This window comes from Pangasianodon hypophthalmus, chromosome 3 (assembly GCF_027358585.1).
Source record: "Pangasianodon hypophthalmus isolate fPanHyp1 chromosome 3, fPanHyp1.pri, whole genome shotgun sequence".
Classification (NCBI taxonomy): domain Eukaryota; kingdom Metazoa; phylum Chordata; class Actinopteri; order Siluriformes; family Pangasiidae; genus Pangasianodon; species Pangasianodon hypophthalmus.
The window spans coordinates 12,772,636-12,784,819 of record NC_069712.1 but is presented as its reverse complement, the minus strand read 5'-3'; the positions used below and the strand labels follow the sequence as shown (position 1 = coordinate 12,784,819).

At 41.2% G+C, this 12,184-nt stretch overlaps 1 protein-coding gene across 3 annotated transcripts in view; it reads left to right on the top strand.

Moving 5' to 3' along the window:
• nin (ninein (GSK3B interacting protein)) overlaps positions 1-12,184 on the top strand; it is a 30,313-nt gene that overhangs the window by 11,338 nt on the left and 6,791 nt on the right. For all 3 annotated transcript variants that reach the window (XM_026940747.3, XM_026940757.3, XM_026940765.3), the window contains exons 5-22: positions 378-423; positions 1,027-1,199; positions 1,283-1,426; positions 1,546-1,707; positions 2,491-2,627; positions 2,856-2,996; positions 3,125-3,299; positions 3,711-3,821; positions 3,923-4,012; positions 4,102-4,240; positions 4,771-4,892; positions 5,606-6,687; positions 10,284-10,382; positions 10,472-10,541; positions 10,678-10,836; positions 11,419-11,511; positions 11,598-11,711; positions 11,807-11,953. In XM_026940747.3, the coding sequence (XP_026796548.3) occupies positions 378-423; positions 1,027-1,199; positions 1,283-1,426; positions 1,546-1,707; positions 2,491-2,627; positions 2,856-2,996; positions 3,125-3,299; positions 3,711-3,821; positions 3,923-4,012; positions 4,102-4,240; positions 4,771-4,892; positions 5,606-6,687; positions 10,284-10,382; positions 10,472-10,541; positions 10,678-10,836; positions 11,419-11,511; positions 11,598-11,711; positions 11,807-11,953 (3,204 nt within the window). The remainder of the gene's footprint in view (positions 1-377; positions 424-1,026; positions 1,200-1,282; positions 1,427-1,545; positions 1,708-2,490; positions 2,628-2,855; positions 2,997-3,124; positions 3,300-3,710; positions 3,822-3,922; positions 4,013-4,101; positions 4,241-4,770; positions 4,893-5,605; positions 6,688-10,283; positions 10,383-10,471; positions 10,542-10,677; positions 10,837-11,418; positions 11,512-11,597; positions 11,712-11,806; positions 11,954-12,184) is intronic.

Here is a 12,184-nt window from a genome sequence, read left to right as displayed (position 1 = left end):
TCCGAACCCCATCTGCTCTCTACACCCAGAAAATCTCACAATAGAAAGAGGGTATAATAGCTCCCGTCCCCCTATATACCCATTCACACACACACACACACACACACACACACACACACACACACCTCCCCCTTTACTAGTGGCACTTGATAATATGAAAATGTAGTGATGATAGGAATTTGGCTGCCATGCACATGCCACTGTGAGTGTGATGATCTTGCTGATGCAAATACTTAAGGCAGAGTTGTGTGCGTATGCGTGCACGTGTGTGTGTGCGTGCATGTGTGGAATTTGTTAGTGGTGCCCCCTACAGTTCTACTAACTGTCACTTTTCCCCTGATATAACTTCAGCTAAATATTTTTCTGTATGATTTCAGCGCTGGAACGCAGACGTGAGCAGTCCAGAAGAGTATGAAGCAGAGGGTGAGTTTGTAATCTAACTTAACAATGATAAACAATAATATGCTTGGTAACAAATATCTAAACCATTTTATCTAAACCATATATATATATATATATATATATATAATATATATAATTTCCATTTCTTATGTGCGATTTGGAAATGGACAAAAATTTATTTAAAAAAAGCAAAGCTTTTCATGCGTCCATTATTCATGTAAATGTTTTATGTTACTTCTTTACAAGAGGAACTGAAATTATCTTATGCATGTATTGTCCAGGATTACTTAAGATAATTAACCAAGATAACTAGCCAGTTACAGTTGCAATAGTTTCTATATTAGTATTATATAGTATAGCTTTATCTTCACCAGATTGCTTAGCAAATTTTTGCCTGTACTTTTTAACGTGTGTTGTAACTTGGCCAAATGAGGCTGAAAGGATAATGGGAAAACTTTTATTGAAACTTTTTTTATTTCTTTTGATTTGTCTTGTAGCAGTATGCGCAAAAATTTCAGTATTAACTTCATGAAACTGTCTTTCCCTAGAAAGAAAGCATTGGAGATGCAAACTTTTGCACTCAACTATGTTAGCCTGTTACATGCTTGTGTGTGTTGTGTGTAGGTCAGCTGCACCTGTGGAACCCTGATGAACCAGGTACGCCACGGGGTAGCATGGCACCCTTCAGTGACCTGGAGGAGAGACTATACAGTGCCTGCCAGCAGCTCTCACTGCCCCTGCATGGCACAGCTACAATACAACAACTACGCACACTCTGCCAGCACCTCGGCTTGGAGGTACACACACATGCACAACTGCAAGCATAAATATGTCTGTGTTTGTGCTCTTGGAGCCTTATTTATGTGTTTGTGTGTTTTAGGTAGGAGAGGATGCCTTCCAGTCTGCAGACGAGAAGAATGTGAGTGTGCAGGAGTTTGTATCTTACATCCAAACCGACAGCAAACCACCTACTCCTTCTGCCTCAACACCTTACAGACAGCTAAAGAGACATCACTCTACACAGGTAACCCATCTGTTCACCACACACGTGTTAATGATTGTTATACTCTGAACTTTTCTATTATTCATATAATCTAATGAAATAAAATTCTAAACTCTTTTCCTATCCCTTCTGTCTTTCAGCCGTTTGATGAGATGGGTCGAAGGATCTCATCTGTGATGAGCAGTACAATCGGACTGCGTCTCTTTTCTGAATTAGATGATGGAACAGGACACACAGCTGTGGAGCTACTTCTGGATGCCTGGCTAGAAGACGGTATAGACAACAGTTCTGAAATTCTGCAGGTTTGTGCAACACACACACACACACACACACAAGTTTACCTGTGCACTAGGACTAATGACACACTGAATATTTACATATCTGCAGAAATCCACATTTTTTGTGTTTAAAAGCCCATGTTTTTCTATCATTTGCCAAACACAAGTCTATTAAAACATTCTGGCTAAATGACTCTTGTGTGACTTAGTGGACAAAATGGATCTAAGTAAATGCATGTCATTACTTAATTATCAAAAAAAAAAATTAAATCATGCATCAGCTTTCGAGTTAAATATAAAAAGTAACAATGCAATGTCCTAAATGTAATATTACATGCAAGATGTACATTTCCCACTGATACTTATTCTCTTCTCTAACTAAATTTCAAATGGCAATTCTATCTGGCATATATATATTATATTATAATTGCACACTACATAGGTTTTAACGTGATGGGATTGTAGCACCCGTGTCCTAAACAGAAAGTTATTCAGGATTCAGCTTAACTGTATGTTAATGGGACTTAAATGTAAAAAGAAAATTCTAAAATGAAGCCTTTGTCTGGATCGTGGGCTGTCTACAAAATTTTAAAAAGTAGCTTAGGTTCAGGGTGGGTAAATAATTAAAATAAATCTGAAATTGCCTCATTATAATTTGCTTTGCTTATGAAAGTGACAGTTTTCACCTTCTGCAGTTTATGTAACAAATTCTATAATGTCCTGTGCATATTGAGACCATTTGGATATTTTGTCTAACAATCTTTTATGTGGATTCAAATAAAACATTTTATGTGTGTGACTGTATAGGCTCTGGATTTCAGCCTTGAAGGTAAGGTGAATCTGAGTGAACTGACTGCAGCTCTGGTGAATGAGCTTATGGTCACAAAGAACTCCATCCACCAAGCGGCACTGGCGAGCTTTAAGGCTGAGATCAGATACCTCCTGTGAGTCTGCTCAGAATACACGCTGGGTCTTTAACATCCAAATATCTTTTAAATATTCTTGCATACTTCGTTTTTTAATTTGTTTCAAACAAATGCTGCAGTAACAAGTTAGCCATGTTCGTCTGGATTTGCTGAAAAATAGTGTATCTGTAAGTATTGTATCTATAATGAGAGGCATCAAGGAAATAACCCTGTATGTTTTTGTGCTTCCATATATATTTGAGCTAGTGAGCGTGTGGATCTGGAGCTCAGGGAGAAAGAGAAGCTTCACTCTGATTTGGAAAAAGCAGAGAAGCTCAAGTCCCAGCTGGCCTCTGAGGTGGACGAGCGTCACTCCACCATCGAACGCATCAACGATCTTAACCTGCGGTAAACCTCGATCTCTCATCTTTATCCTACTGCGACCTTTCACCTTTAAACTTAAACATGTAGTAACTTCACTCCCTCTATGTACAGACTCAGTAACTTGTTCCTTGGATGCCGGTGCTATTTTACAGGAGGCTGGAGCAGGAGCACAAGGATCGTGTGGTGGCTCTGAGGGCGGAGATGAGCAAAGAGGTGGAGCTTGTACAGCAACAGGCCAATCAGCAGAGAGAAGAGCTGGAACAGGAAATCAGTAAGATCAGAGAGGATGAGACCTTCCTCAGAGAACACCTCACTCTGACTATTAAGGTAATTGAGTAATAATAATCTCTATTTCTTTGATGTTTTTCCTAAACCAAGTACTTAAATTATGCTTGATCCTGCTTGATGGTCCAAGCATTTCTGTTTTTAATAAATAGTAACATAATGCTCACTTGATGTCACTACCCATCCATTGGTTTTTGAGAGCTCCTTGTTGAAACACATTATCACGACAGTCTCTCAGTAACAATGTCTACTGTTTGGTGGCTTTCTCGCATCTCCAGGGGTGTCCCATCCCACCTCATGCCCAGTGTTGCTTGGATCTAGACGTAGAAAATAATGGCTTGTGGTTACTCTACCTTACATTTTATCATGTTCTTTACATTTCTATTATTGCACTGTTAATTGATTTGTGTGATTATTTATCATTGTATGAATATTAATGGACTGAGTGTTTAGGAAAATGGGCGTATGGAGGCGGAGCTGCTGGACAGCACAAAGCGGCTGATGGAAGCAGAGGCCCAGCTAAATAAACTGCAAAAGAACCTTGACAATGTTCTGAGGGAGAAGGTACTGGATTTTTCTTAGTAGCTCTGTATTTAGAAGTAGGTGTCCTTTTAATTATTTATATTTAATAAATCATCTTTGTGTGTGTGGGTGTGTGTGTATAGTTTGGTGATTTGGACCTGAGCAATGCTGAGTTCTATCAGCAGGAGGAACGTTTCAGGCAGCTACGCAACACCTATGAGGAGCAGTGTCGGGTTAGAACCTCTGCTCATTTTTCTTATTTTCTCTCTTTCTGTCTTTCTATCAGTGCCTTATAGTGTGCCTTGTTCTCTGTGCTGTTTAGGAGCTGCAGGATCGTATAGATGAGTTGCAGGCTCAGTTGGAGGAGTTTCGTGCTTTAAGCCGTGCCCCGCAACCCTCCCTCATGCCCTCTCTGTCTGATGAGCTGGACAGCAAGAGTCCCGGCATGGAGTCAGATCAAGGTGATTCTTTTTTTTCTCTCTCATGCACTAATGCATAAACACAAACACAGCTGGGTGACAAATTATAAGAAAAAACAGTGGTCCTGTTATGCCTGTCATGGTGGTATTTTTTGACATGGTTATGGTCTACTTCAGTCACTGCAAATCAATTTAAACTCTATATGACTGATGTTCTTTATCCTATCATGTGCATAGGCATGGTCCAGGATGACTTTGTCCCCATCCACAGGGTATGAGGGCTCACTGAATGGTTTGATATGCATGAAAATGATGTAAATCATATGCTATGGCCTTCACAGTCACCAGAAACTAAATAAACACCTATGGATGCTTTTTGAGCAGTGTGTTAGATAGCATCTACACCATCATCAAAACTCCCTCAGTTGAGGGAATAGCGTTTGGAAGGAAAGCATTCATCCCGCTAGTATAGTTTTAAGCAATACATGTGCATATATACAACTTTTTTGCAAGATTTGTCACTGTGGCAGAAATGCTGAAGTCTTAATATTTGTCTGTGTGTCTGTGTGTAGGCCTAGGTTCTGAAGAAGGGCAGCCCTTTAACATGAGTCTGGAGGCAGAGATGATGCTGGAGCAATTGAAAGAGCAACACATCAGAGAGCTGGAAGACATGAGAGTGCAGCTAGATTCCACGGTCAGCCTCACACACAGGATATTCACACACATACATACAAAATCAAGCGTAGCATGCTAACAGCATCTGTGATGTGTCTGCTATTAATGGCAGTCATTGTTTTCATGATTTCGCTCTCTTTGTAGTCTTTATTTAGTGAAGAGCTTCTCTCATTTGCACCAGTACTTTGTAAATTAGTCTTGTGTAATTTAAATGTGTGATGTTGTAAAGAGGCTTTTTAGTGGTTACTTAAAAGGGCATATACTTTTTTCCTTTCAAAATTTTAAAATATTAAGATAAGAATTTTTGGAAACGTTGCTCCTCTCTTATCAAGTTGTCAAGTCATGTCTCTCAGTCATGCTGTGTATTTAGGTTTGATTTCTGCATGCCTTATAATTACTGATGACAGTTTTCACATATCGGTTGGTTTTAATATAAGTACTTGTACAAGGAAAAAAATGTATGTATATGTTAAAACATGTCAGGGCACTTGCTAGAAGGCACAAAATGCTCCTTAGGGTGCTTTCATGCAAATTATTTTTTTGTTTCACACTCCACATAATTAAATGAAGCAAAATAAACATTGGCTGAGGGGTGTATGGTTGGAAATGTACTTATTTGTTTCAACTGGGCCAAACACTGCATATGTGAAAGCACTCTTATTGTCCAGAAAAAATGATAAGTTTATATTGTAATCTTGTGTATTGTGTGGTTCTCCTGTTTTTTTTCTGCAGGTGAACAAGTGTGAGCACAGGCTGGAAGAACAAAAGACCTCTCTTGAGGAGGAGAAGAGTCTGCTCTCCTTACAGCACCAACAGGAGGTGAAGGCTGTGAGGGAAGAAGTGAATGAAGCACTGGCACGAGCTCGAGATTTGCGGGAGCAACTGGAGCAGGAGAGACGCAGTATGGAGGCTCAGCAGAGTGTCGAGCTTGCTGAGCTACATGCTGTTTACCAAAAGCAGGTTGGTTCCCTCAGCCAGGAGTTGCAGGATGCCAGGATCCATGCATTGAAGCTGGAGGAGCAGCTCAGGGTGCTGGAGGAGCGAGAGAGAGGAGCGGAGGAAAGCAGAGCAAGGGATAAAGAAGAGCTGAGCAGGGCTCATGCAGAGGAGCTTAGCCGAATGGAACTGCACTACAAGGAGACACTAAAGACCAGTCTGCAGAACCAGAAGGAGGAGTCAGAGAGGACACTCTCAGAGGAGTTAGAGAAAGAAAGGCAGCATCTGGAAGAGGTTCATGAGGAGGTGCTGAGGGTTCGATTAAAGGAGGTGCAGCAGAGAGCCGAGCAGGAGCGAATTGAATTAGAGAGGAGGCTCAGGGAAGCGTGGGAGTCGGACAAGCAGCAACTAGAGGAGAGCAGTAGAAAAACACTTCAGGAGGAGCTGGAAAACTTGCAGAAAGAGCAGGAGGAAAGCAGTAAGAGGCTCAGAGAGATGTGGGAAAAGGAGCATATTCTTCTACAAGAACATCATCATACTGAGCTGCAGAAGTGTTTACAGCAGGAAAGGGAGCGATTTCAGGCCCAGGAGGAAGACAAGGAGCGTAGAATGATGGAGAAGTGGGAAAAAGAGCGAGTTCAGCTACATGAGCAGCATGAGGAGTTGCTACAGGCCAGGCTGGAGGAGCAGAGAGCACAGTTGCAGGCACAGGAAGAGGAGCAAGAAAAGAGGTGGCAGAAAGTGCTGGAAGAACAACAAGGCCAAATGGAAGAGGCACACAGGGAGGCCATGCAGGAGCTAAGTGTGAAACACAGTGAACAGAGAGAGATACTGAGCTGCATGCTGGAGAAACTACGCACAGAGATCAGCAAGGAGAGGTAAGAAAGAAACCCAAACCACCATGTTGTGACACATCATTTGCTCGATAAATTTAAAAAATTGATTTTTGCTTTTTAATACTTACACATAAAAATCACCAAAGGGTTATAATAATAGCTCATGCCATTTTACTGTACTGCTTTAACATTTTGATAAATGTAATTCTTTTCCAGCAGACATTACCCTGGTCATGTACTGCTGTCTGTTTTCTATTGCATAACCATTTCTGTGTGAATACAGCTGAAAGTTATAGCCTTGATACCAAACAACAAACATTTATATAAAAGTTTCCAGCTCTGATTTACCTTCTTTTTTTCAGCAATTGGAAAAGACAGGGTATTCTTTTAAAAAGAAGCTGAAAGCTGTGTCCATTGCACACAGCTTTCAGACACTAATACTAAATATTACTTTGCTGTATTGTCCAGCAGAAAAATGAATATAGCCAGGTAATTTTTTTTTTTTCCCCCAAAATAGCAATTGTATGACTCTAGTGGCAGCTCATAACAGTTGGTTGTATTTGATCAATCTTTTTACTATTGATACCCTGGTGAGATGTAAAAGGAAATATGACTTAATGTGTGATCACAGATCTATTACTGTATCATGCCTAACCTACCAGAGCAAAGCACTCCCAGAGCAAAGTAGCAGCACTTACCCAGCACCATGCTGCAGACCATGTGCAATGGGGGGCAGAGCAGCAAAGGATTCTCCTGCAGGAGGCTCTTCAGTTGGAGAAGGAGACCTTAGTTACAGAGCTCACACAAGAGCTAAAGAGGCTGAAACATAGTCATACAGTAGATATGGATGACCTAATGAACAGCAACCTACAGCTTCAGAGCGAACTGGAGAATATTGTTAGCTCTGCGCAAATCAAAGAGATGGAATTTAGCCGTGAACTGAGTGAGCTGCGTGACAGACTGCAGGAGAATCTGAGAGACAAAGACACATTGCTAGTACAGACAGAAAACAAAGCTGCAAAAATTGAGCTGTTGCTTAGACAGGCTATGAATGACTTAACCCAAGAGAGGGCGAAGTTTCAAAACTGCCTTTTTGAGTTGGAGAGACAGCATGCTGAGACTTTGTCATTTGTTGAGAAACAGCAGCAAGAGAGGAGAGACTTGGTCACAGAACAAAAGGAGCTGAGAGGGAAGATTGAGGAGATGGAACATCATCTCCAAGAGGCTGTGGAAGACTTTCACAATGAACATCTAGAGCCGCAGGGAACTGTGGCTGAGCTGGAAGAAAAACTAAAGAACAGCGTCTCCATAGCAGTGAAACAAGAAGAACAGCAGAGAGTAGCACTTTTGGCTGAAAGAGACAAACTGGCACTTAAAGTTCATCAGATGGAGTCATGTGATGGAGAAGCCATTAGATGTCAAACCATGAGTAGTCAAATTGTTCAGGAACGCTCTCTGTCTGATCTCCCTATAGAGTTTGTGATTGAGTCTCAAGATCCATCAGCAGACAATTTCATTGTCAATGATATCTGTAATAATGTGATGGCAGAGCAGTCAAAAGTCTTTTGTGTTCTGGGAGAGAATTCACCAATGGCACAGCATGAGGAACTTGAAAGACAATCGTACCTGCAGGAGGAAGACACAAGAGACGTTGAGAATCCAGAGCCTGTTGATGCACAGATGTTAAAAATCATCAGTGGTGAGATTCTCACCTTTGCAGGAGGTAATAATAGAGATGGCACTGAAAAGGTGGTTGCTTTTGGAATCATCAGCATTGTGACTGAGGATATGGTGAGGCCAAAAGGTGTAGAGATCTGTAATTCCACTGATTCTGAAATAGCAGACATAGATCCAGGGAATAACACACAGTATGATGAAGGTACACAAAATATTGAACTGAACAGTGGTACATTCTCCAAAGATACTGTTGAGATGGCAGATGAAGAGGTTCCAAGGTGGAGCAGTGATGAGTTTAATCCTGTGGGAGTGTTGGTAAAGAATGGTACAAATTGCATAAGTACAGAGATAGTTCAACATGATACTAACAGACCCAGACAATTCAAAGATACTAATATTATCACAAACACCACAGACCCAGACCTACTTGTGGTCAAAAGTACACAGACTGATTTTTCATATCATGAGGAGCCAATGCATGGTCTTGAAATGCAAGAAAAGATTGAAGATGGCACCACCACCATTGTCAAGACTGATGACAGCAGTACTACCAGTTGTCAAGACCAGGTTCTAGCCCTTGAATGTGGACCCATGCGAAAAAAGGAGCATGAAGAAACAGCACATGGTGCAGATTTGTGTGCTATAGAGATTCTGGAGTTGCAGGCGATAGCAGTGCAGTTCAAATACCAAAGTAGTCTCTTAGAGCTGCTTCAGGAGCAGTATGGACGCACTGTGAAGCAAAACCTCTCCCTGCGGGAACAGCTGGTTGACCTGCATCATCGCAATGACAAGCTGGAGCTGCTGCTGGATGTGAATAGAGGCACGTTCCTTACCAGTCAGAAGGTCCTGGAGGAGAGTCATGACCTTAGGATGGACCTGATTGCTATGGCGGGCCATGCTAAAGAATTGGAGCTAAAGGTGTTGAAGCTTGCTGACCTCAAGTTGCACCATGAAAAGTGCGTCTGTGAGAATGTGCAGCTGTCAGAGCAGAAAATGAAACTAGAGAGAAGAGTGCAGCACCTGGAGAGCGAGATGCACATTGTCCAAGAGTTACAGGAGCAACAGTCAAGCCTGCTGAAGCAGATTATGAGCATGCATAAAGAGAATGCAAGGCTGAGCACGGCAGTGCATGATCTGGAACACCAGGATAAGGTGCTTCTGACGCTGCAGGAAGAGGCTGAATCTATATCTATAGACTCCTCAGATGACTCCTTTCAGGACCTCAGCTTCCAGCTGGGGATGAAGATTGCCACAGTGTGGGAGCTGGAAGACTGCTGCTTGGAGTTTGCCAACCAGAACCCTTGTCTGCAATCTGCAGTTATTAACTTGCAGGAAAAGTGCCTCAGGATCAACAAGAAGATACAGGAACATAGGTACCATAAAATTTCTGTCTCTAGTTGCCTGACTAGGAGAGAAATCTTGCCTTCCCACCCAAAGCCTGCAGACCTGTTGCTCCTACTCCTACTAGCTGCTCTGTGCTAGTAGCTCTAGCTCCTTTGTGTACTGCCTCCACTGCAGAAGTAGTTCCTCCACTGACCTCACATGAATTCAGAGTTTGCATGGCAGGAGACACAACCAATAGATCTATGGGATGAACCTATACAACTTCAGGTTCCCTATACCTTTTGTGTTTGATAGATCCTGATAATGCTGAATTGTAATAATCACTTGCTGTACCCACTGTTGAGTTCATGTGGTGCATATTTGGATCTAAATAGTTGGTAATATTGCACATAATTTTAACATATTACATCTGGACAGAAATATATGAACTTCAAGGCCCTTTTTTTTAAAGAAATGGTCACAGCTACTAGAGAACAGTTAGCATGACCTTCTTCCCCTAATGCTAGTGAACTCCTCAGCTTTCATTACCAATATTAGCATTTTGCATGCATTATTTCTGTAGTTAAGTAAATGTTGTGCAATGTTAGCAGTGATGCAGACTTCTGGTACCTCTGTAGGAGTGAAGCTGGACGTCTGGCTGAGGAAAACTTCCTTTTGAGACAGAATATCTCAGAACTGAGAGAAGAGGACCTGAAAGAGAGGCAGCAGGAACTGCTGTAAGGATCAAGTTCACTCTATACACAGTACAATTGCTTGTTTAAAGACCTGTTGGCTAACACTATTATCGCCAAATGCCTACTTGTAGACTGAAAGTGGAGCACTTCCGGAAGGAGAAAAACGCTGCTCAGAAGATGGCTGACGGTTTGAAGAGGCAGGTGAGCATACAGGAATAGACAGTGATGCATAATTTGGTGTGCTATGCAATCTTTGCACAGTCTATGTCTTAATCAGTCTTAATCAGTTGGCATAATGTCCTGTATGCAGTAACAAGTCAAATACTGTTCTGTCCAGATTTCTGAGCTGCGTCGTCGTGGGAAGAAGTTAGAGGAGGAAAACAATGCTTTGTCACAGCAGAATGCAAAACATGCACTCAGTGTTGACACACTTCAGCATACTCTTGAGGAAGTGATCCTCCATCATGGAAATGGTTCCTCCAATGAAAGGAGTGAGGTGAGATTTAGGGCATTAAACATGACATTGCTACAGCTGGTAAGAGAGTAACATTTTATGTTCATTATGATGGTATGGAGTCAATGACTATCTTACTTTATGGTCCTACTAAAAGGTGACCCTTTCTTCCTTTTTTTACAAACACATATTTTATTTGCTTCTTCTGAAAACAGTGCCAAATCATGAACCAAAGTGCTGCTGGTCTGGAAACAAACTCTGACCATGTCAGGGGCTAGGCATCTTTTTATTGCCATGACAACTCAAGTTATTTTCATTGCCCCAAATAACAGGCCAAAAGAGGCAAAAAAAAAATGCATAAAGTTTTAAAAAACAATTAATCAATTATTTGAGGAAAGGGTAAGAGATAAGAAATGCTCTCTAACTCTTCCACTCTCCAACAGTGGGATATTTTATATATCTTATACATTTTATGTTATGTTTTTAAATGAACACAAATAATAAAATATTGGAATCAGTATAAATACTGAGTATGAAGTGAATACCTATTGGGCGATCATTCTAGCTCTGCCCATTAAGCTTTACTCATGTTTATCGTCTTCTTCCAATAACCACATTATACAGACAGAAGCAGGAGCAGCATCTGTTAGCAGAACTGAAAAGCTGGAAGAGGAGAAGAAGCTTCTACGAGCAGAACTGAACCGCTGTGTGGAAAAGGTACATGCCTTTTAGATGTTGCGCAAATAGGTGCTGATGCTAATGTCGTTTCTCTAAGCAAATCCATGATCTGCGTATATGTGCAGATGGCTCAGCTTCGTTCAGCAGAAACTCAGCTGGCTCAACTCTTGCACGAGAGACAGATGGCAGACAAACATAACCAAGCATTACGTACGCAAATGATCAAGGCACAAGAGAGGGTAAGAACACCAACATCTTACCATCATATTTCAGCATTTTATGCCAAGAATTAAAATCTGTGCTGAGAATTTACTGTTTGCTGTTTCTCTTTTAGGTTCAAGCACTGGATTTTACACTGCAAGGGCTGACTCAGCAGAACGCTCGTCTGAAATCGGACCTGCGCATCACACAACAAGAGCGAGACACTCTCAAACAGGAAGTGATCTCACTGCATAAACAGCTGCAGAATGCCAATGAAAAGGTAGGGAATGAGTCTAAGTTTTGACCTCACTGAGGGTCAGAATTTTGTGGGTCATCTTAAAATCTAAATTTTCAGGTAGAACCCTTATAATTATAAGGGCTCAATGTACAGCATTGCACTATACACTATACTACACAAGTACTGTGATAAAAACAAATATACTATACTATACTAATACTATACTATAATATAATATAATATAATACAATATAATACAATATAATACAATAT